Source organism: Boleophthalmus pectinirostris, unplaced genomic scaffold (assembly GCF_026225935.1).
Source record: "Boleophthalmus pectinirostris isolate CB_2022bp ecotype Guang Dong unplaced genomic scaffold, ASM2622593v1 HiC_scaffold_8, whole genome shotgun sequence".
NCBI lineage: Eukaryota > Metazoa > Chordata > Actinopteri > Gobiiformes > Gobiidae > Boleophthalmus > Boleophthalmus pectinirostris.
Window position 1 is genome coordinate 12,353,832 of NW_026571515.1, and position 24,441 is coordinate 12,378,272.

The window sequence follows — 24,441 nt, forward strand, 5'->3', positions numbered from 1 at the left end:
AATGAAACTTAAACTTAAATACAAAGCAATTAAGTATTTTCAAACACATTCTAGTACCGTCTCTGCAACTGATGAGTGAGTTCTGGAGGTTCTGAGCTTTCACATGAGGCAGTATAAGTCACGGGTAACCTGATTCAGCTGTACAATCTTTTTTATTTTTATTAAAGTAAAAACCTATGCTACATACAGTTCCTTTAATTTCAATGAATTATTTATGTCTGGTTTTCCTCCAGTTTAAAATTGATGCAACCTCTTTCATAAGTACTGAAGACCCAGCACATCACCCGAGATCTGCAGTAAGATCTTTAAACCCTGGGCTGTGGTTTCCTCTGAGATGCTAAAAAAATAGATGAAGCGCAGTGCTCAATATTTACCAATACTGTATGTGTCTTACAGGTGTGTCATGACCTTCTGGATCATCCAAGGCGAAACCGACTTCTGCATGTCCAAATGGGAGGAGATCATCTACAACATGGTGGTGGGCATCATCTACATCTTCTGCTGGTTTAATGTCAAGGAGGGCCCCAGCCGTTTCCGCATGACCGTCTACTACACCGTCACTCTGGCTGAAAACGTGGCCCTCACCGCAGCCTGGTACACCTACCGCGGGCCTCACACTTCCGACTCCTCCGCCCTGGTGGTGGTCTGTCTAGTGGCTTGTAGTTTCGCCCTCGGCACCTTCTTCATGCTGGTGTACTACTGCTGGCTCCACCCGGACGGCCCCGTGATCGGCTCGCAGTGGGGGGGTTGTGTTGATGAGGGTGTGGTGGGCGCCGGAGGGGTGGCCGGGGTCATTGACGCTTGCCTGACCCCATCACAGGGCTCCCAAACGGACATGGTCATCACCAGTCCACCCAGGACTCTACCAAGGACTAAGGGGGACTCCGGGGACCCCACGCCAGGCGACAGGGAGCGGGACAGTTGCTTGCCCGTGTTCCAGGTGCGCCCCTCACCCGCCTCGTCCCCGGCCTTGCTTCATCGAACCTCCTCCTCGTCGCGGCAGGAGGGTCCCGTGGTCCGGATCGACCTGCCCAGGAAAAGGTACCCGGCCTGGGACGCACATTTCATCGACAGACGCCTCCGGAAGACCATTCTGGTGCTGGAGACCACATCCGCAGCGAGCCCGAGGATACAGTATCGGAGCAGCTTGATGGGAAGCAAAGAGGTTTTAGAGTACGAAACCACTGTCTAAGCTCAAAAAGTGGGTATTCAAAATGAAATCTTCAAATCTCAATGCCCTGAAGTATTTCCAGGGACTCTTCACTTGAAAAGGAAACGAGAGAATGGATATTGGGTGACATTTTTACAAGAATGAGGTTGTTTGATTGTAAAATGTGAAGTGCAATCGTAGAGCAAGGTCCTTGTGTCTTACTAGGAAGGAGTTCAATGGACAAGAAGTGTAAAGTGAAAAATGTGCTAGAAGGAGCTTTCATCTTTGAACAGGTGATTCTAAGATGCTGTAGCCAGAAATGTGAATGAACTTAGGAGCCACAATGCCTGTTTGAGGAGAGTTATAAACCTGGTGCATGACTTCAAGCCACGTATCCTCACAAACAAACAGAAGATTTCTTAGGTAAATTGTGGTGACAAGTACAAGGATAATGTTTGAATGTGAATTTGAAGACCCATTTGGAAGGAAAGCTTTCAAGATGTATAGCTAAGAATTTGGGCTTTTTTTTTTTTTTTTTTCCTTGGGACGTAGGTGGTTCATGTACCCCAGCTAAGGCAACTAGTCACAGGGCTGACAGTTAAAGTCTGCTGGCTACAGCTCTTAATACAATACGTTATTTTCACAAACACTCCTACTGCATCATTTTGTGCCAGAAGAGAGAAAGAACTCAGAATCAATATCATTTATCATAATTATTTTACTATATGTCCATAGCCATATAGTGGGGGAATTTGCTCACAAAAATAAGTGACAAAAAGATAAACTATAGTGTTTGTGTGTTGCACAATAGACATCACTAGGACATTTTAGTTTTGTTTTTCAACCGAATTTTCGTCCAGTGGCATGAGATGCTCCAGATACGAGTGTTTTGGCTACCGACTTCTCAATTGCAAAACACCATGAAGAAAGCATGTGCCATAAGCTACACAAGATCCTTTTTCGTTTTCAAAAAGGTGAGAGTACTTCTGTTTACATATTAAACATAGCACACCGCTGTCGAAGGTGCAGAATAGAGTGCGTAGGGTTTTAGAGTCCAAAAATGTATTGATGTAAAAGCTAGTTGAACCCTGGCTTTCAGCAGGTCTGAGCTTCACCTCCCTCGTCCTAACCTAGATGTAGGGAAACCTGAAAAACATTTGCAACAACAACAACGACAACAATGACAACCTTCATGAAGCTGGCAACGCCTTGACCTCAGGTTAATTTCTAACATGACAATTACAAATCTACAAATGTTATGTGTTATATACATACAAGTCTATGGCAAACTATACTGTTGTGGACTGCACTACTACTGTATATTGTGATTTCTGTCTCCATCTCTGAAACGTAAGATTAATTTTAGTGAATCTGTAAGAAATATGTTTTACAACATTAGCCGTGGGATGTAAAAATTCCAAATGCTGACAACGAATGGCTCCCTCTGCTGGACATTTTGGATAGGGCGACATTTGGATTGCCGGTTGAGATGAATACTCTTGGTGCAAAGATGCCAAATGTTATGATGTAAATTTGGGGTTGACTGCAGTTCTTGTACAGCATTACGAAAGAGCACAACTAATGCTCCAAAGAAATCCCAGATGTTTTGAGTAGCATCAAGTAGTGCCAAGCAAAAAAAACTATCATGAAGATCAAGCACTTAAGTGTCCGCTCTCTTTCAAATCCAGTCGGGCCGAACGGAGCCTCGCAGTTAACTCCTGGTTGAAAAGGCCGACGAAGCTGGATACGATGCTTGTCCCGATGACGCTCAAAGGACAATGTCTCAACAGTAGATGGACTGCTGTATGGCATGGCAGTGGTGCTCGAAATATAAGTCAATCACCATTATGTCTGATTGATTACAGGTCAATGTACAGAAAATGCATTATGTCAAATCGTCCAATCAAAGGGCACAGTCGCTCTCTGTGATTGGGTAATTAAAGGGACAGTTTTGGCATTTAAAAGATTGGGGTTCTGTGAGACATCTGTGGATAGTAAGATCGTAGTGAGAGCAGGCTAAAGAAAAGCTCCACCGTGTAGCTTTTTAACCCCAAAAAAGGCTAAAGTAAAAGTGTTTTATTCATTATGGCTGTGTTTATTGCACTAAAAACATGTGTCCTCACTGCTTGTTTCCATCTATCTCTACAGAGAATGTCTATGGTTCGAACTTTCTATATCCAGAAAGTTACACTGTGCTGCTTAAAGGTATACTTAAATTCCTCATGTGGGGCCTTTATTCTCTGCATTTGACCCATCCTTCAAAGTGCTGGAGGATCTTGTCAGGTGTAGTGGGCCAGTGCATTGCAGGGACCCATCTCCACATCTTGAGCTTGGAAACTGTATATGGGAAATAGTGGTATGTGAATAAAAAGATATAGCCTAATACAGGTTGCCATGCTGCTGTATGATTAAAAAAAAAAAAAAACACTAACTTGAGTCAAACAAAGGAGAAAAAAAGGTTTATTCTGTGTTTAATAGTGCTAGAGCAATTACGTTGTAGGCTACAATAGCTAGTCTGGCTGCACATTTTTGCCTGTTTGGGTGGGTTTTATCAACAATGCCAACCTTGTGACAAAAACTTCACCCCGATAATTAACTTAGACTAATGAAGACATGTGTCATTACAAAAAATATGCGTGGAAGATACGTCAGACATGGTTTTGATGAATGGACAACGTTGTAACAATAAAGAAAGAGCATTTTGCATAGTATCCCCTCTTTAAATTGTTAACCATCTTTGCAGGGTCTAAGTCTGCGAAAGGCCATGGAAAAACCTCTAGATTCAAAATGGTGCTGATTGCCATGGGTGATGAGTTAGCATGACCCAATCCTGCAACTTCTGACCAAGATCTTGCAGAATGGAGCAGGGTTGCCAGGCTTCAGCGAACAAAACCTCAGATCTGGCAACACTGGAATGGAGAGAAGAACTACCTGTCGTCATGCCACTCATGAATGCCATAGAACCACACACTGAAAAATCCCAAACTGTCCCTTTACGCAGTCTTTTGATGTAGAGGTAAAAATAGTGGTGCGCTGATTATATATCGACTTGAATCAAAACATGTTAGTGAGTTCAAAACTCAACTCATCTTTTATTAAATGCAAGTATTTCTGTTTCTGATTTATTTTTGTATTTGTTTTATATCTATTTACACTATTGTTTACACACTCGGTGGCCATGTCTTTGGTATGACTCTTATATTAAGATGTAAAAATGAAAAACAGATTTTTTTTACTCATTCTATATATATATCTATATATATGTGTACATACCAGAGTGGCGCTATATAGAAAGTGTATGTATGAGTATGTGTGCCTTGGTTTGTATGTATGTTCTTGTAAGTGCAGTCTTTTTGATAATGCTGCTTAAACCGTCTGAGTGAAACAGACAGAAAATAAACCGTGGTGAAAATATCTATGACAATGTAAAAAAAGAAAAAAAAAGTCTCAAAAAGCTGTACTGTAGTTGGGAACAAAACGTAGTAAACATGGCTCCAATGCCGCCAAAAGAAGTGTGTGTCTTCATTGTGTCCAAATCAACACAAAAGGTTTCACACTGATACTCTGCAGTGATATCTCGATGGGGGTGTTCCACGTGTATGTGTATGGCGGAATGTTCATCCGTTACAACACAATGCAAACATTAGCAAATACAGAAAATAAACACATTTTCAGGAGACTGTGGTCAATACGAGCGTTCTGTTTAGGAGTTTGATTTTCAACCAAAAAGTGAGCGTGACTAACTGAAAAACTGACACTAATGTTATTTGAGAAGGAGTTGTTTAAAAGTAAAAATTTGCTCAGCTGTTGTAGCTTCAACTGAGGGCCTGTTTACATGAGAACGCTTGTGGGTAAAAACAACAAAATATTTTATCAGAAGTGCCTTTCATTTAGACGATGACTGCGTTTTTGGGGTTTAAAAACGCAAAAATCTGAAACCACCCTCCAGAGTGGAAAAGTTGAATACGCTCCACTGTAGTGTTTCCGTCTACACTGCCCAAGACACAAAACTCTGTGCAAAAGTGGTCAAATCTGCTCAGGTCGCCTACGCGTTTACGTCACATACATACAGTACACAGAACCAAACATGTCAGATCATTTCCATGCGTCGAACCTTCAAGTTTTTTTGGCAAATTTACAGGAGGCTCCCAACAAAGTACAGAATATGTAGGGATACTATTAGTGAACAGAGATGGATCTGCAATCACCTCTGTCAAATTCTGGATGCACCAGTTCGTCGCAGGTGAGCTAGACGGATATGGACGAGACCTGAGAGAACTTGTTGATAGTGAGACAACTTTTTGGAAGGAGTAGCTGATGAAAATGCTTGGTGTGAAAACTTCTGTATGTCTAAAGATGCCCTTGTTGCTTTAAGTACAAACATATCCAATTGAATTCCACACACTTTTGCTTCACTGTATGTACACAGATTTCCTCCCAAAAACGCTCGTCTAAACGCGGAATAAAAAGTGAAGACGCGACGCCACTTTTGCATCTTCTGTTCAGACCGTCATCATCTAAACGTAGCCTAAGTCAGCTGTTTCTGGTCAGATTGAGTTGAAATAAAGCTTAAATTAAAGTCTAACATAGCAGCAGACAGAGGCCAGCTATCAGGAGGAGAGAACAGGTTTCACATCTGACATCTACTGGTGAAAAAAAATTATAAAATAAACAGGTAGTGGCTATAAAAGTGCACTGTGTAACTTTCTAGTGGAGTGTCTGCCGCCTGTCTTCATGGAAATGTTATTGCTTTGTATATAATGTACCACGGTATGGCATTAAACGTATCTATTTCCATGGAGACAAGCCCACAACACCTCCAGACTAAGTTACAAGCCAGATCTGTGGAGACATGTGCTCACTCATTATAGGAATGCATCTTTTTCATGGTATTTTTGAACACCATAACTGAATAAATGCAGCACAGATGAGTTTATTAATGCCCTACTATGAAACCTTTAAGGCAAAACGATAATATATCCATGGAAAGTAGTTTATGGCAGAACCCCTACCTGAAAAATTACACAGTGCACCTTTAACTAAAACGACTGCCGTATCACAAAAAGGGCAGTGCATTGCATGTGAGCAAAGACATCCAGATAACATTGTATAAGGGTGACAAAAAAATCCATGGCTGTTCTTGGCTCCGTTGTCATAGAAACCATGCAGTGCTGAATTCGATGGCTCTACCTCACCTTTCTCTACTGTCTGTACATGGGCTGGTGTTGCCTCCTTGTGTCTAAAAACACTTATTACAACACAGAACATTTTACACGTTATATGGACGCACTACTTTCGTTTATGTCATTAAAGATGCACTATGTCACTTTTGTAGTGGAGGGTACTCTACCTGCCCTTCTCTGTGGATAATTTATCTTGAATTTATAAAATTTTTTGTGTTTTACCATCTGGTGCTTTACCATTTCTCCACAGATCTGACCTGTGACCTGGCCTGGTGGTGTCCTGCCTGTCTCCACGGAGATAGATCTTTAATGCAACACAATAACCATTGAAACAAGGTTCCCCACTGGAAGTTACATACTGCATCTTTAATGACTTGGTGAGTACACTGCAAAAAGGAAAATTATATAATAATAATAATAATAATAATAATAATAATAATAATAATAATAATAATAATAATAATAATAATAATTATTTAAAATAAAAAAGTATATCTGGTATAAAGCCAAAGACGAATCCTGCTTGTGTCTGTTGTATAGTTATAATCTATGACACCTTTAAGACACCTTTTAAGACACCCAAAGAGCTTTATAGTTGATTGTTCATTCACTCCACACTCAGTCATGGAAGACTGATGGAAGTGAGGCTGCCAATCTGTGCCATCAGACTACCATCATCACTCACGCACACTCCACTTTCTTACTAGGAAATGATGGTGAAATGGTGAAAAAGGACACAACAGTAGTTTTCTTTCTTTTCTTTCTTTTTTTTTGCCCACCAAAATTCACCAAACATTCTCTTTGTTCCGGCTTTAAATCCACGATCTCGGGAATCGTTGCCAACACAGAATGTCTGTCTTCGTCTACATCCATCTTGACCGTTTTGTTTACTGTTGTGCTGTTCCACAAAAGGGACCCAGACAGGCGCTTGAGTATGACGTCATGGCTTCACAGCTCTTCGTTGATTGGCTGGTGCGTGGTCTACAACTTCCAGGGTTCTTGCAAACTGTCCAGTGTATTCTGATTCCTGACCTAGAATCCTTACCTGAGAGGACGCACTAGGTGGCACCAGTCTGGCAAACTTGGAAGTGGATGGAGCTACAGGTTGGAGACCCCAAATCGAAAAGAACTTAACGAAAGAAACCAGTTTGTTGACTTCTACATTTGAAAACCGCAGTGCCCGATGAAAGCTGACGTCGGCGTAAACATCATCACAACAAAGAGCTGTGAAGTTGTCGGCACCAGTGGTTAAAAATGGTTGCACAATGTTATAAAAATAAAATTAGAGGACGAAATAAGTACAGAGCATTGGGATGAAACAACTATAACATGGTTAATAGCTCTAAAAAGTTGATTTTGCGTAATAGGTCCTCTTTAAATCCATTAATATTTAAAATTAAGTAATTTCATCATTTTTACTTTTTTTTTTTACAATGTAAGAACTGGAATAAACAAATCTGGATAAATATGATAAGCCTAAATATAACATTTGTGTATACGACTGGGGCTTATCACACACAATGAGCGTTATCAGTGCTGGTGGGGTTTCCTCTCGGACAGGAAATGGACTTCCTTGTCTTCCTGTTCTCCTGAGTTTGGCCCTAGAGGCTTCCATAGAGAACAATCAGTGTAATGAGTGTGGCAGGGACCAAGCAGGGCAGAAATGGGGCTAAAATAAGACAAAACAATGTACGGCGAAACTGAAGACAACGTGGAAATTATGTGAAGAGGAGAAGGACGAATCAGCAATGGACTACGAGCCAAAGAAATCCAAAAAGGTACCGTGGTTTTATGGTAGTCTTGACTGTAGTAGTAGTAATAATAGTAGTACTCACAGACACATAGCGCACTCCAGAGACAGTAAACCTTAAGTAGTACTTGTAGTAGTAGTAAAAGTAGTAGTAATAGCACTCTGAACAGTGTCTTTAAAGAGTTAGTCAAGTAAATGTACGTGAATACTACCCAGTTACAGTAGTAGAGGAAGTATTGGAGGTTGCTGGTGGTTCACGCTACATACCCCCAAAAAGTATATTCAAGGGTTTCTTTCATGGGCCCCTATCACACCGTTGCCTGATCTATATTATGATGTTGTTTATTCATCACAAACAGACCTGGAGTTGTGTTTTGTTTCATTCACACATTTAGCACACAAAGCTCGTTTTTAGGGTGTGTTCTTCTGTCAAAAGGAAAATACTCTACCTCTCTATTCTACCTCATGAGGTCATGTGGTAATACAGGAAGTGCGCCACTGTTTATAAAGACATTTTTTTTTCCTTGGCACAAACCTGGAGCTGTGTTTTGCTTTCTCCATGCTCGTTTGATGTATCCTTGTGTAGTAGTTATTCAAGAGTATGATCTCTCATGCTTAAGGACTGTACAGGTATTAGCTTGCACAGTGATATCTGTCCTGGGTGCCGGTCAAGACACAGGAGACAGGATGAAGATGAGACGTCTTATGTGGCTTTAATGAAGCTCAGGCAGCATCGTAGTTACATTAGTATGTTTGTGGGCTATAAAGAAAGAAAATAATTTACCGTAATACAGTAAAGAAATAACGGACATAGACTGACTAAATAACAAATACACAGGTTTATCAGAATAAAGCTAAAATAAAATTTTAAGTATAATAATAAAGGTACACGGCATACCAAAAATAGCATTAGTACCAAAGCGAACTCCCTTATTAATTGCACAACTAAACAAATATTATATTTAAGAACATGAGGAACACATCTAAATATTCATAGAACAATAACAAAGGGCTTATCAACCATCCATGCAGTTCTGAAGGACTGAATGAATCAACAACTCACAACTTGAGCTGACGTCTGCACGCTGAAGCCTCATGAAGTAATTAAGGCTGTGGACAGTGTTGCCAGATTGGGTTTAGTGAGTTCTGCAGCTTCTGCAAAAAATGTCATTTAGCCTAATGAATAAACATGATGTATTGTAATCTATTGGACTGATAAAACATATTACATAAAACCTTTGGTAAAACATAGAACAATGTTTTCATCATGCATAAAAATGAATATCATCAATGATAGGCTATAGCCTCAGCTACTGCAAGAATAGCTGGCAAGCACAGAGCCTACCTACTCAAACATCGAAGAACTGAATCTCTGGACAGGAGTAAAAGTCCCATATGGTTCCTTGTATTAGCATCACGTTAGTTAAGCTCGTATCTCCCTGCTGTAGTACTTGCACCGTGCCTTTGATGGATCTTACAGGACAGGTGCAGTCCATGTTTTTAAAGTTTCATCAGCCTCCAACTCCTTTCTGTAGTGTTTTGTATATTTCCCCCACTTTGAAATTGAGCAAAAAATGCTGTTTAGCGTTTAAAAAATGGTAGCATGGCAGTTGACGGGTAGCCTTTTAAACATTCTGAAATGTGTAATTTTTTATCTGACCTATTCTGATGCCCCCATCTTGCCAGCCCTGTCTGCAGCTGAGTGTGGTCGCTATACAGCCTGTAATTGGAACAACATTTATTTGATTTATTTATTGAATGACATATATGATTGGTGTGAAAACAAAAAAAAAAACACCTGTACTTTTTGAAAGTAGCCCAGATATTATTTGCCCTCCAAAGGTTTCCCCTTCCCACCAAAAAGAAGCTCAAATGGGCAGGCACCTGCCCAATCTGGCAACACTGTCTGCAGATGGGGCAGGTGCTCTGAAATAAAGGGAGCATTCACTCCCCAGCACCACTAGGGGGCACTCTATACTAACCTACTGCCTTTCCCACAGTAAGTCTGCTCCCTCTGACCATCATAAAGTCATAACACATACATCTGAGCATTTCAGCTGTCAGATCATGTTCATTGTAAGTGCTCCTGTTCGCATGTCTGATTGTTAACTTTAGTTTATGGCCTATTTATTCAAAAGTTTTTCCTTTTTAGATTAGAACAGGATTGTGAGCTTTGGAGATGTAGACAGACTAATAATAAAGGGTTATTCAAACATATAAATGAAACAAAACACCACTCCAGTTATGTTTTTTGATAAGGTAACAGCATTCTAATATGATTTAAAGCTCACTAGAGTCAATTTAGAACATTTCAACATCAAGTAATAAAACTACCACCTCCACACTTCTGCCCTTGTGTAGGGTTTCGTGTCACCCATCAAACGTCTGGTCTGGTCAAAGTCTGGGCGTAGGACAGTGGACCGTAGCAGTGTTTACAGACGCCCACTGCACACTGTGCCGCTGTATGCCCCTGATTACCTCATCCACCCGGAGAGGCTCATCTTTGACTATGTGGAGAAAGAAGTCAAGGTATGTTCAATCCTCACGGAAAGTATGGAGCTCAACAGTGACCGAACACCCCCTGGTTTCAAAAGTAAAAAAGAGGGAAAAAAGCATTAAAGCAGACCTATTATGTAAAATCAACTTTTCAGAGATTTTAACCATCTTGTAGCTGTTTCTCCTTCTGATTTACCCTCTCACGATCTTTAATCACTTATTTTCAAGAAGACATTTTGACAGTAAACTCTCTGTAAACATTCTGTACTTACTACGTTCGCCAGTTTTACTGTTGAGTTCCATAGAGGTAAGAATCAAATGTAGCAACTTGACTAAAAGACATTATAGAGCATGAATCAATGAACAATGCAACAGCAAGTAGTTATTTTATTATGATAGTCAACCTTTTTTTTTTTTTTTTTTTTTAAATAATAACTTTAGTTTCTTGGCCATCTCACCTGGGTATCTGTGTCTTTAAACCCATCAAGTCGAGATGAGCTGCTGCAACTTTTGGACACCGCCAGGGTGAGTAAAGTCATTGTTTTCTTGTTTTCCCTTATCTGCACTTTTGTTCTCACATTAACTAATTATAATGTACTTCTACTACTAATTGAGAATTTTACTATGAAGTAACTTGACATAATGACATCAACTACTGTATTTTTTGGACTATAAGTCGTACCAGCCAAAAAATACGTAAGGAAGAAGAATAAAAAACATATATAACATATATAAGTCACACCGGACTTTTTGGGTGAAATTTATTTTATAAAATCGGAGACCAGGAACCGACATTTCATCTTAAAAGGTAAGTTATAGTAACAACAATAGAACAGAGAACAACAAACTGTTAACGTCGTATATGAACAGTTCGTCAGATAACTATAGCATAAACAACAGAACAGAACGAGTTTACCAAACTCTCCATCTCACTCCAAATCATTAAAACCATTGAATTGTTCATCCTTGGTGCCACTTCGGAGCAACTCTGTGACCTCTGGATGTAAATGGAGCGACACTTCCTCTTCTGTGTAACTGTCTTCATTCTCAGCATCAGTACCAGTTAGAACTAGAAAAGCACTCAGAGAGCGCAGACCTCTGCCAAGGACTACAGTCCCCCTCATATTAATTGTGTTTTCCATAAATATTTGTCTCGTATCTTTCAATTTGGAATATGAAAGAGGATCCGATTGTCCATCCCTGAGTCAAATTTCATGGGGTTTGGTCAATAATTAACCGAGATATTGAGAAACAAAATTTCTGGCCCCATTTACCACAATCTTAACTAAAATTTCAAAGTGATCCAGAATCCAGGATTTCTTCCGGATCACCCCCAAAATGAAATCAGTTCTTCCTTTTCACATTTCCAACAAATCCTGCAAATTTCATCAAAATCGGTCGATAACTTTTTGAGTTATGTTGCTAACAGACAAACAAACAAACAAACAAACAAACAAACAGACAAACGCCGGCAAAAACACAACCTCCTTGGTGGAGGTAATTATTCTGGCCTATCTGAATCCTGATAGGATGGTTTCGGTTGTCACTGAAGTCCAGGCTTTGTCGATCCATCCAGTGACTTCCAGGAAAGTTGCATGGTGCCTCCCAGTGTCACAAGTTTCTCGCTCACTCCAAACTTTCTTTCTGCTGCTCGATTACGGTTTTCATTTGGGGGCATTTGTGTTCAGTCTTCACAGTTGTCTTTATAAGTTAAAGTAAAATTTAAAATTTTCAGTAATACAGAAGTAATGATGCGATCGACTGACATGACAGACAGGACAGTGGCTCTTTCTGCAGCTGAAGTGACAGTGGTACAGGAGTAGTAGGAGTAGCAGATACTGACACACAAGCCTAGAGCACCCTCTCTTGGCTGTCAGTGTGAAAATTTTAATATATAAGTCACAGGACCACCCAAACCATGAACAAAGTGTGACTTACAGTCTGAAAAATACAGTACTCAATAGAGGGCTGTGCAATAATCAGAATTTAATTAATAACACTTTGTCAATATAATTCATTCACATTATTCGTCCCTTAAGGGCAAATTATAAGCCACAGAAAGAAGCAGAGTTAATTTATTTATTCCCCATACATACATTTTGAAAGGAAACCAAGCACACATGTTAGTCTAGTGTGTCTTGTGGTGTTTAGCAGTTGAAGGTTCTGCCTCTGAAGACGAGTGTGGAGCAGGACTGCATCCTGAGTCTGTCCGCCCGGTGTCTGCTGCTCACCTGGAGAGACAACGAGAAGCTCCTGATGCGCATCCCCACCCACCAGATCGCTGCTGCCTCCTACTTGCGGGATGACGCACTGCACCTGCTTGTCCTTAAAACAGGTGAGACTCAAAAACAGAGGAGATAGAGCTTCTGTTAGTGCTCAAATATCTCTCATTACATATCAGAGTGGCTACATGCCTGGTTTTCATTTGCTGCTGAATACACAGTTTGTACACTTCTGCTTGTACACACTTCAAGCAGATTTTCTATCATTTTATCATAGGTCAAGAATCAGAATACACTAAATGGTTTGCAAGAACCTCTGAAACTGTAGCCCGTGCACCAGCCAGTCAGCGAAGAACTGTGAAGCCATGACTGGGTCCCTTTTTGTGGTACAGCACAACGGGATTTTGCGTATCACAAACATCACAACCAAACAGCAGCGACTGGTTTGTCGAGCGAACGGATCTTAATGCTGCGAGGTCAGACAGTTTCCACGAAGTGAAACCGGCTGATGAATCAGGCTAAGTCTGCTGTACATCTACATCTTAAAGTCAATAACTCCTTTAAAGATAGTGAGGTGCACGAGTTAGCCAGAGAAAGGAATCGGTTTGAGAGGGCAATTAAAAAGGAAAGTCAGTCCCTCTTTGAACAGAAATGGAAGAGCGACATCGCCTCTCTCCTATTTACATCCAGAACACTGCAGCTCAGGTCCTTACTCAAACTAGGAAGTACGAGCACATAAGTCCTGTGCTCAGGTCTCTGCACTGACTTCCTGTGGCTCAGAGACTTTAAAGCAGCTCTGCTTGTGTACAAGTCTCTCCATGGCCGAGCACCAAAGTACATCTCTGACATGTTAGTGCCACGTGAACCATCTCGCACTCTGAGGAGCTCAGGGACCGGCCTCCTGCTGGTGCCCAGAGTCAGGATTAAACAAGGGAGTCAGCTTTTCAGGTTCACGCAGCTAAAACCTGGAACAGTCTTTCTTAACATGTGAGACAGACTCTTCTTTGACTCTGTTTAAATCCAGGCTCAAAACTGTTCTGTTTCACTGTGCATATAACTGAAAGGTTTTCATTCCGCAGTCTTCTCTCTAATTTATGTCTCTCTTTTTAAATTTTAATCTTTATGATTATTTGTTTTGATTTGTTTTTATTGTGATTTTAATGTATTTCTTATTCTGTAAAGCACTTTGAATTACTTTGTGTGCGAATTGTGCTATACAAATAAACTTGCCTTGCCTTTACAACTCAAATCCTCAAACCTAAATCAAAACAAAGAAAACAATAGTGGTAGCCTGTATTAAACTCAAGCGCCTGTCTGGGTCCCTTTTGTGGAACAGCACAACAGTAAACAAAGTGGTCGAGATGGATGTAGATGAAGACAGACATTCTATGTTGGCAACAATTCCCGAGATCAAGGATTTAAAGCTGGAACAAAGAGAATGTTTGGTTAATTTTATCGAGGGGAAAGATATTGTTGTCCGTCTTCCTACGGGATTTGGTGCGCTACATATGTCACGACCAAATAGCAGTGATTGGTTAAATCAGAAAAGTACCCACCTACCATTGAGCGAACGAATCCTAATGCTGCGACGGAACAATGACATTTATTTATAATTTTGCATAATATATGTGAAAATCCACTGTTGAGTTGTATTGTTTCCCAAGAATTACCTTGACTTCAACACCGTTTTTTTCCACAGGTTTGAATGTGGACACTGTAGTTGCCGGTGACGACAGCGGAGCCAACAGTCGACGCCAGAGCGTGAGCAGCAACAATGACCCTCGTCCTGAAGGGGGAACCATGGAGCGGCGCCACATCATCTGCGGGGTGGACTGGAGGCCGTCCCTGTCCCGGAGCAGCCACGACAAGAACCAAGCCCAGAACATGGACCGAGCAGGGGAGCGGGTCGGGGGAGGGGGCAGCCTGGAGAGGAAGAGGGTTGGGGGCAGCTGGGAGCGGAGGCAACCCACCCGAAAACCTGGGGGGAGCTGGGAAACCGCCGAGCCCGTCCCATGAGCGGGAGTTGGGAGAGGAGATTGGGGGCGGGCAGCTGGGAGCGGAGAGGGGGCACGGAGAGGGGCGGACCGGGCTCAGGGGCAACGGGAGGCAGCTGGGAGAGACGCCAGGCTTGCACCGGGAGCTGGGAACGGGGCAAGAGCTACGGAAGCTGGGAGAGGAGGAACCACAACCCCCTGGAGCCCACGCCCTGCCCCGACGCTTACTGCAACCTGGTCATTCTGGCTGTGGAAAACAGGGTGGGTGTGGTGGAGAATATTAATAATTAGTTTTATAATATTTCCCCTGATTTTCTGAAAGTTATCTCATAGAATCTGTGGAGTATAATTTAAACAATATACTTTTTATATTTAGGATAGTACAGTTATAGCAAAATGTGATTTTTTTATGCCAATATATAGGCCAAGTCCAGGTTAGGGGTCAGCATAGGTGGTGCCTATATTTGCAAATGTGTTTAGCTTTTATTAATAATTAGACTACCAGTGAAAAGTCTGGACATGCCTTCTCATTTCATATTTATTTATTTTTTCTTCTGGTTTACAGCTTTCTAGAATCTATATACATACCAAAGACATCAAATTTGACATGCAAGATATGTGGAATTACTGTGGAGTATTCAAATTCCCGAAAGTATCCAACCTTTGATTTGTCTACAAGCTGCAAACTCTTGCACTAAGCTTTGTCAGGGTTCATTAGCGGAACGCCGAGGGTATGCAAAGTAGTGATCAAAGCAAAGGGTTTATGATTTTTTTTTTTTTTAAGTTACAAATTATTTTCAGTTTATTTTGTTCACATTTCCTATGTGTTTGTTCATAGCAATATCTTCTGTGAGAATCTATAGTACTGGTTGTGTAGTTACAAACTTTTACCACTAAGGCGAGGTCCCTAAACATTCTGGGCTGTCACACCTTGACGATTTAGTCAGTGTATGCCGACATAGGAAAAATTTGGCAAATACGTTGGTGCACGTCAGATAAGTTCTAGGTAAGTTTTATATAAATTATGAGCACGCTCATCACATGGCAAGGCTGTCGAAAAATTTTGAGCATGCTGAACATTTCTCGACATATGTCAGCATATGCTTATTGGTCCTGCATAAGTGGGCCATAAGTTGTAGGTAAATTATGTGATCGTTGACTCACGTTCACACACGTTAATTGTAAGTTACTCATAAATCCAAATACGTTAAGATAAGGTCTAGCATAACCATAACTTGATTGAGATTGACATGAGTAACGTGCTTTGAACCTATGAGTAACTTATATCGAACTTATCTCCACACATATGCAGACACATTTGATATGTTCTGATGACTACAGAACTTACTGAACATGTTTCTAACTTTAGCTACCGTATAACTGGGAATTGGTATGAAAAAAATGGGAAAACCATCAGTACTCCTCCAGACTTCATGGTGAGCAGACCCCACAGTACCACCCAGTACACATATCATCCGAGAGATGGAAGATGATATGTGCAAGACTGAGACGAGAATACATAGCTGTCCTCCAACATCAGCATGATCTCATTGATTTGTCACTGTACCAGTTGCTTACCAATAGAGCCAGGAGAAGAAGAGATCACGCTGATTAATGTTGCTACTGCGATGTCCAACTCATGCTTGCTGTGTGCTGCCAGCGTCCACAACTTATGCTCAATGACAGTCTAACTTACGCACAGTGCATGGCAGTGTATCGCCAACGTTAATGTGTCATTCGCCTATAAAAAGGCTACCGCTCGACGATTCACAACTGCACTGGTACAAATTATCAAAACGTTCTATATAAGTTACTAATATGTTATGTACACGTTCAACTTATTTTATAATTTAACATTGATAGTTCAGCATTTTAGGGTAATTCTGGTACATCGGCATACGCTGGCTAAATCGTCAAGGTATGACAGGGTCTTTAGCACCTCTTTATTCGACTTCCTGTTGTGTTCTCTTGTTGGGTTCTGCTGTTGGGTTCACCTGACGCCCCCTGGAGGCTGTTGTGATGCTGCAGGACACAGAGGAGGGACACATTTGTCTCTTCCTCTCCTCAAACTGCCCTGACACAGATCTGCTGACCTTACTTGACCAGACTTCCTGTTGAACTGCACTGAGACCTTTGACTGTGACGTAGAGGCCACTGAGAAGCACAGTGTAAATGTTGCAGCAACAAAACTTGAATTTCTCTGGGGATCAAGAAAGTATCTCTCTTTCTCATTTGACCTGCATGTAGACTGTGACTGGGCCAAGGCCTTATCCAGGTTGTCTGGATAAACAAGACAAAGACTAGATAAAGAGTAAACATGAGTATAGGTTATTACACATGTACACATAACACAATTGAACTTAACCTCTTCATTCTACTCTCTCCTGAATGATTGACTCACTGGTTGTATGCTGTTTTGATACAGGATGCTGCAGAAGAATATTGCTCCCTCATTTGTCAAATGTTCCAGATCATTTACGGGCATCGGACCATTGAGTGTGTTGACCGAGCGGGCTTCCACCACACCCTGCCAGATCGCTACTGGCTGCAGAGGAGTCAGTATGCTTTGATTTGATTTTCAAGCCGGGGAACATTAGTGCGTTGAGATATTTCCAGGGTGTGCCTTGGAAAAAAGTCAGATTTCGGTTAAAGGTCGTATATTACGCAAAATAGACAGTTGTGAGCTTTAAGCCATGTTATAATGCTGTTACCGCATCAAAAACATACCTGGAGTTGTGTTTTGTTTCATTCACACGTTTGAGTAAAACTTTATAATTAGTCCGTCTACATCTCTATAGTTCAGAATGCTCAGACAAAAGCTTTATGTTGACGACATGAAATGATTTGAGCACTTGCTTCTCGCACCTCTCCTTCAGATATAATGCAGTTTATCTCTATCCTTTCAAAATACCAGAGTTTGTGCTTTAATTAACAGTTCATCCTTCAAATTATACTGATTTCACATTATACATCAGTTACATTTTATTCTCTTTAAGTTATAGTGGTAGCAGTTTTCCCAAATCCTTTTTTACTCTTACATGAGTAATTTCCTGCACCACTACATTGTATTTCTATTTAATATTATGCTGAAGTAATGTTACTTTTACTTGAGTAAAATTTTTGGCTACTCTACCCACATCTGATTATTTGATATACATACAAAAATTTCATTTTGCTCCCCCTGCCATAGTGTTTAGCAATAAGAGAACAGAAAATAAAAAATGAATGGAAACATGTTTAAAATATTCAAATAAATACAAGAGTTGACAAGCTGGGTGTAATGAGAAATATCCTGAAATAAGCCATAATGTAAAAGTAAATGTGTTTGTTGTCTTTCCTGTCACAGGCGACAGCTGCCTCACTGATGTGTCGTACAGTTATGACCCAGAGTTCAGCTGCTGCAGCTCCTAGTGAGTACCCCCACCCCTAAAAGTGCTCAAATCCACACTTCCAACCAAACGTTAGACACATTCTTTCATTCTTAGACATAGAGAAACTTTATTGATCCACAAGAGAAATTATTTGGACACAGTAGCTCACACATCACACTGTATTATTATAACAAAAGAGAAATGGGAATAATACATTGCAAATATGTAGCAAAGATAGCAAATGACTGGTCTCAAATAAGGTGTAAGTAAAAATAAAATACTGAACTAAAGTAATAAAAATATGTATCAGCTATATACAAGAGGTCGTAAAGGAAAACAGTGCAAAGGACATAGAGCTATCTGTTACATAAGGGTGAGATGTTGTACAGTTGTAGGGAGTATTATCTGTTACATAAGGGTGATATGCCGGGAATGAGACAACAGCTCCTGCTCGGGTCATACAGGGAGCGGACAGCCCTTAGCAAAGGACCTCGAACACCCAGAGCACCACTACGAGGGACGCTGCAGTAAGTCAGACCTGTTCCCGGTGCATGTTGGACTCCGCCAGGGCTGCCCTTTTGTCACCGGTTCTGTTCATGTTATTTATGGACAGAATTTCTAGGCGCAGTCAGGGGTCGGAGGGGGTCCGGTTTGGGGCCCACAGGATCTCGTCTCTGCTGTTTGCAGACGATGTTGTCCCGTTGGCTTGATCAGGCCATGACCTGCAATGTGCACTGGGGCGGGTTGCAGCCGAGTGTGAAGCGGATGGGATGAGGATCAGCTCTTTCAAATCTGAGGCCATGGTTTTCAACTGGAAAAAGGTGGTTTGCCCTCTCCGGGTGGGTGGAGAGTCCCTTGTTCACGAGTGAGGGGAGGATGAGATTGACAGGCAGATCTGTGCCGCGTTGGTAGTGATGCGGTCACTGTATCGGACCGCTGTGGTGAAGAGGGAGCTGAGCCGAAAGGCGAAGCTCTCGATTTACCGTCAATCTATGTTCCTCCCCTCACCTATGGTCATGAGCTTTGAGTAATGACCGAAAGGACGAGATCGCAGATACAAGCGGTCGAAATGAGTTTCCTCCGCAGGGTGGCTGGGCGGTCACTTAGAGATAAGGTGAGGAGCTCAGTCACACAGGAGGAGCTCGGAGTAGAGCCGCTGCTCCTCCATGTCGAGAGGAGCAGCTAAGGTGGCTCAGGCATCTGTTCCGGATGCCTCTTGTCCGCCTCCCTCTGGAGGTGTTCCAGGCATGTCCCACTTGCTGGAGCTGGAGAAAGTGTCTGGGGTGAAGGAAGTCTGGGAGTCCCTCCCTGCTGCCCCACAACCCAGACCTGGATAAACAGAAGAAAATGGATGGATGGATAAGTGTGAGATGTTGTACAGTTGTAGGGAGTATTATCTGTTACATAAGGGTGAGATGTTGTACAGCTGTAGGGAGTATTATCTGTTCCTCTATAGTCTGGGTCAGTGGGTTTGCAGGAGTGTCCATGATAGAGAGCAGTTTGTCCATTGTCCTCCTGTCCCTCACAGTGACAAATGTCTCCAGCTCACAGCCAATAAGAGATCAGAAAAGTTACACAGTACGCCTTTAACTCATGAGTTACATTTTGGCAATGTTATCGTGTTCACTTGTGTTTTTCAGTGATGGGTCCCAGGAAGCCTTTGAGATGTACTACAGTGAAACGTACAGTGAGAGCTCGTCCCAACGCAGTGTGGCGTCTGCCAGTGACGGAGACAACAGCGCCGCCCTGCTGCTCATGCATGACTACATGACTACTGTGAGGCCCCATGCAGCACTGCTTTTTCTGTCTCCCTTTGTTACATGCATTTTCTCAAGTTCATCTTGTTTTAAGATTTTTATTTATTTACTTATTTATTTATTTATTTTTGATAAGTTTCAACATAATTTTGATCAAATTTTTTTCTAAATTTAATTTAATAAATTAATTAATTTAATTAATTAATTTTATTTTTTCAATTTTTTATTTATTTATTGTTTTTCTTTCCATTTTGTTATTTATCTTTTGTTTTATTTGTGTTATGGGGGAAATGGAACCCTGTCTAAAATAGCTAACATTTTTACCTGAATGAATGTCTTTGTACGTTCCTGTGATGCTCTCCTGGGAAATCTTGACAGACATTCTGACTGTGAGCTCATGTTAGCGGTCAGAAATTGAATACATTTAAGAGCCACAGCCTTAGATGATGCACAGTTAGATGTTTATATGCTCAAAACATGCACAATGCAAGTCATCAAAATGACACATTCTAACATTATAATTAGCATGTCATGTCTGTATTGTACTTATTGTTTATTGTGTGTTGTGCAAACGTTCAGCACTTTGCCCATGACAAATTTCCCTCTGGGACAGATAAGTATATTTGAAACTTAGGGTGTTTTCACACCGACAGTATTTGGTGCGCACCAAACGGTCCATTCGAACCAAAAGTGGTTAGTTCGGTTCGTTTGCGTTGGTGTGAAAGCGTTAATCGGACTCGGACCCGAACCAAATCAAGCGGACCGAGACCGCAAAAAAGAGGTGGTCTCGGTTCGCTTGAATCCGCACCAAATGACCAACTTTGGTGCGGTTCCTCTGGTGTGAACGCGAACCCGGGTCCAAACCATAGACAGTATGGACAAACAGACTATTTGAAATGCATCATGGGAGGGACACGCGTCTCCTCTGCCTGAAATGACTCCAGCGCAGTAACAGATTGTTGTCCAGACGCAGACGCGATTCATTTTTGAAATATTTTACCAACAATGGCCAATACAGAGAATGTAACACACAAAGATCAGAGCAAGTATCAGTGTGCGAACGTGTGGTTCCAGAGTGAGTCAAAATTGGGGGTGCGCACCCCTGTTCGGGACCTACAAGCACAGAGAAGTCCCGGTGTTCCCCGTGATCACACAGCAACCAACATTTGTTATTTTAGGCTCTAATTAACCAAATAATTTCATGGCAATAGGCAATCGCCCATTCAATTGATACAACTTAAAAAAGTCCCTGTTTTTAGCCTAGTGTGAGAAATACAGTCGGACTAGGTCCAAACCAGAGTCCTGAACCAGCGGGGGCAGCTCCAGTTCAGGCCGGGCTCAGAGGAGCTGGAGCGGGGAGCCTCGACCTGAGGAAGCACTTTCCCCGGGAAGAACCAAATGCGCGGAGGACGGACGCTCAGAACAACATATAACAAACCAAACTGGACTCACGCTTCTGTCCGGATGCTGCACCACCTTGGAACCAGCCGCGGTTCTTGAGCGCGGAGAACCGGAGCAGCGCGCCCGGACCTGTAGTCCACAGCGCATTCTTGCTTTTCCCGCACGGAAACAGCGCGCAGACGACTGAACGTACCCGCTCGGACTCAGTCCATCAAGCACTGGTCTTGCTCGCCACCGTTTGGAACCAGCACATGGAGTACAGAGCCTCCGGACCATCTGACCAACGCGCTTGTAACAGAAGACCAAGGACCAGACCCCAGCCCCGTCCTGAGGAGCTGCGCGCTACTTTGAGCGCTGTTGGCTGCTGCTGTTACCCGAACTCTGGGCTGATGCGGTGAGTTTGTACAAAGTTCTACATGTTGCTGTTTTATGAGTTCATGGTGATAATTTGAGATGAGGACGGCCCGTGGTATAATCGGTGTTGATAACTGGAGTATCGCTGTTTTACCGGGGAAACAGAGACACGTCAATCGAACCAGTTTTGGTTTGTTTGCCGGTGTGAAAGCGGACCACACTGGAGTGTATCTGCTACATAATAACAATTTTATTGCCTGGTGCGGACCAAATAATCGAACTAGCGGTGTGAAAACGACCTTAGTCTCTGCCCTAATAAATTTTAACATTTTGTAAAATTAATACAACACTGACCCTTTAAATGCCAGCTTGAAAACTCTGATTTCATATGTAGTGTAAAAGTTGAGATATCTTTCAGAAAACTGATGCCATGGTATAATTTTATTTGTGCTCTAAGAAGTTTGAAGTTTGTAGCCTTTTTAGTTTATGTACAGGATCAGGCAACAACAAACCTCCTCCTTACGACCCTAAGAACAGATATGTCCATTATTTGGGAAGAAATATGTCTGGTCACTTAACTTGGTGTCATTAACCTTAGATAAAATGTTCAACCCGACGTGAATGTGTGTCTGTTTTCTTTAAGGAATGCGGTCGTTCATCCCTGACCAAGATGTGGGAGTCTTTGAAAGTTTCCTGGAGAGCATCGGCATCAGAGAGGGCGGGATTCTAACCGACAGCTTTGGACGCATCAAACGCAGCATGAGCAGCACGTCAGCCTCTGCCATGAGAGGGTACACACGACACCACTCACACTTCACCCAAACACATGCCCTGGGCCTCTGCCATGAGAGGGTACACACGACACCACTCACACTTCACCCAAACACATGCCCTGGGCCTCTGCCATGAGAGGGTACACACGACACCACTCACACTTCACCCAAACACATGCCCTGGGCCTCTGCCATGAGAGGGTACACACGACACCACTCACACTTCACCCAAACACATGCCCTGGGCCTCTGCCATGAGAGGGTACACACGACACCACTCACACTTCACCCAAACACATGCCCTCAGCCGATGGACTAATGACTTCTGAAACAATCTGATGTGGGTAGAGGAGCCAAAAATTGTACTCAAGTAAGAGTAGCTTCAAAATAATATTACGCAAGTAGAAGTTTGAAGTAGTGGTCCAAGAAATTGCTCAAGTAAGAGTAAAAAAAGTACTTGGGAAAACTACACTTCCTTAAAGAGTATTATAAGTAAAGTCATGATTTAAAGTTAGAACAAAAATTAAATAATGAACAAAATGTATGATTCTTTCCCCAAAGGACAGACACAAAAAAGAGAAAAACTAAAATCATATCTGAAGAAGTGGTGCAAGAATCACAAATGTTCAAATAATTTCATATTATCAGAAAGCTTTTGTCACTTGTAGACTTACTCACAGTGGAAAGACTGACACAACCTTTCATCAAGTAAAAGTACTGTTACTTCAATTAAAATATTCAACAAGTAGGAGTAAAAGTGTGCTGCTAGAAAAGTACTCTGAAAAGAACAGTTGCTTTAGAAAGTTCCTCAGGTAAATGTGACTGAGTACTACCCTCCTCTGGTAACCACGACTGCCCCGTGGACACATAAGCAGAGACTTGAGTCCCTCACAAATCACTCGTTCTCACTCAGACTCACGAATGGACTCATCAAGTCACATCAGAGGGGAACCCTCAGGACCTTCGAGGTATTCAGGGAAGGTAATGGAAATGGACCAATCTCACGCTCCGTCCTCCCCCTCACTCGTGAACAAGACCCCGAGATACTTGAACTCCTCCACTTGAGGCAAGGACTCCCCACCCACCCGGAGAGGGCAAGCCACCTTTTTCCGGTCGAGAACCATGGCCTCGGACTTAGATGAGCTGATGCTCATCCCAGCCGCTTCATACTCTGCTGCAAACTGCCCCAGTGCACATTGCAGGTCTTGGCTTGATGGGGCCAATAGGACAACATTGTCTGCAAACAGCAGAGATGAAATCCTGTGGTCCCCAAACCGGACCCCCTCCGACCCCTGACTGCACCTAGAAATTCTGTCCATAAATATAATGAACAGAACCGGTGACAAAGGGCAGCCCTGGCGCAGTCCAACATGCACCGGGAACAGGTCTGACTTACTGCCGGCAATGCGAACACAGCTCCTGCTCCGGTCATACAGGGACTGGACAGCCCTTAGCAAAGGGCCCCGGACCCCATACTCCCAGAGCACCCCCCACAGGACACCACGAGGGACACGGTCAAATGCCTTCCCAAGTCCACAAAGCATGTGTGGACTGGTTGGGCAAACTCCCATGAACCCTCGAGCACCCGATGAAGAGTTTTTCTCCCAATGGTATCTAGGTAAATCAGTGACTCTCCCTGCAGGCACTGAACTAAAGAAACACCTGCAGGGCCTTCGGTGGCTGGAACAAAGGCCTGTGCAATACAAGTCAATGTGGGGATGAAGCTCAGAGCCATGACCTGGCAGCGGATCCATCCATCTGTGGTTGTTGAACAGTAGCTTATGATTATTATACAAATATATGAAGTAAGTGAATGTGTGATTTGCTTCATTTAGCTTTTTTTTTGTTTTTTTTAAATAAATGATGTCATGATAGCCAGCAGTTGGTCCTAGAGAAGGCCCAGGGTCCAGGTCCACGGTTTGCCTCTAAGTCACACATATAACATGCCTAAAAATATGCAATGTAAAAATGTACATTGTCATGGTTATGG

General features: G+C 42.2%; 2 protein-coding genes across 2 annotated transcripts in view; both read left to right on the forward strand.

Moving 5' to 3' along the window:
• Positions 1-3,479, forward strand: part of xkr7b (XK, Kell blood group complex subunit-related family, member 7b) — a 100,994-nt gene extending 97,515 nt beyond the window's left edge. Inside the window, exons 4-5 of the mRNA XM_020935574.2 lie at positions 397-2,124; positions 3,299-3,479. Of these exons, the coding sequence (XP_020791233.1) occupies positions 397-1,192 (796 nt within the window). The 3' untranslated portion in view covers positions 1,193-2,124; positions 3,299-3,479. The remainder of the gene's footprint in view (positions 1-396; positions 2,125-3,298) is intronic.
• A 4,490-nt stretch (positions 3,480-7,969) lies between these two features.
• ccm2l (CCM2 like scaffold protein) lies at positions 7,970-24,173 on the forward strand. Its single transcript, XM_055165678.1, is given in 12 exon segments — positions 7,970-8,111; positions 10,445-10,612; positions 11,021-11,104; positions 12,731-12,914; positions 14,501-14,791; positions 14,794-15,056; positions 17,221-17,350; positions 18,142-18,205; positions 19,807-20,000; positions 22,322-22,469; positions 23,365-23,432; positions 24,094-24,173. Coding segments are annotated over 12 exon segments (1,704 nt in total). The 5' UTR covers positions 7,970-8,081.
• The last annotated feature ends 268 nt before the right edge of the window (positions 24,174-24,441 follow it).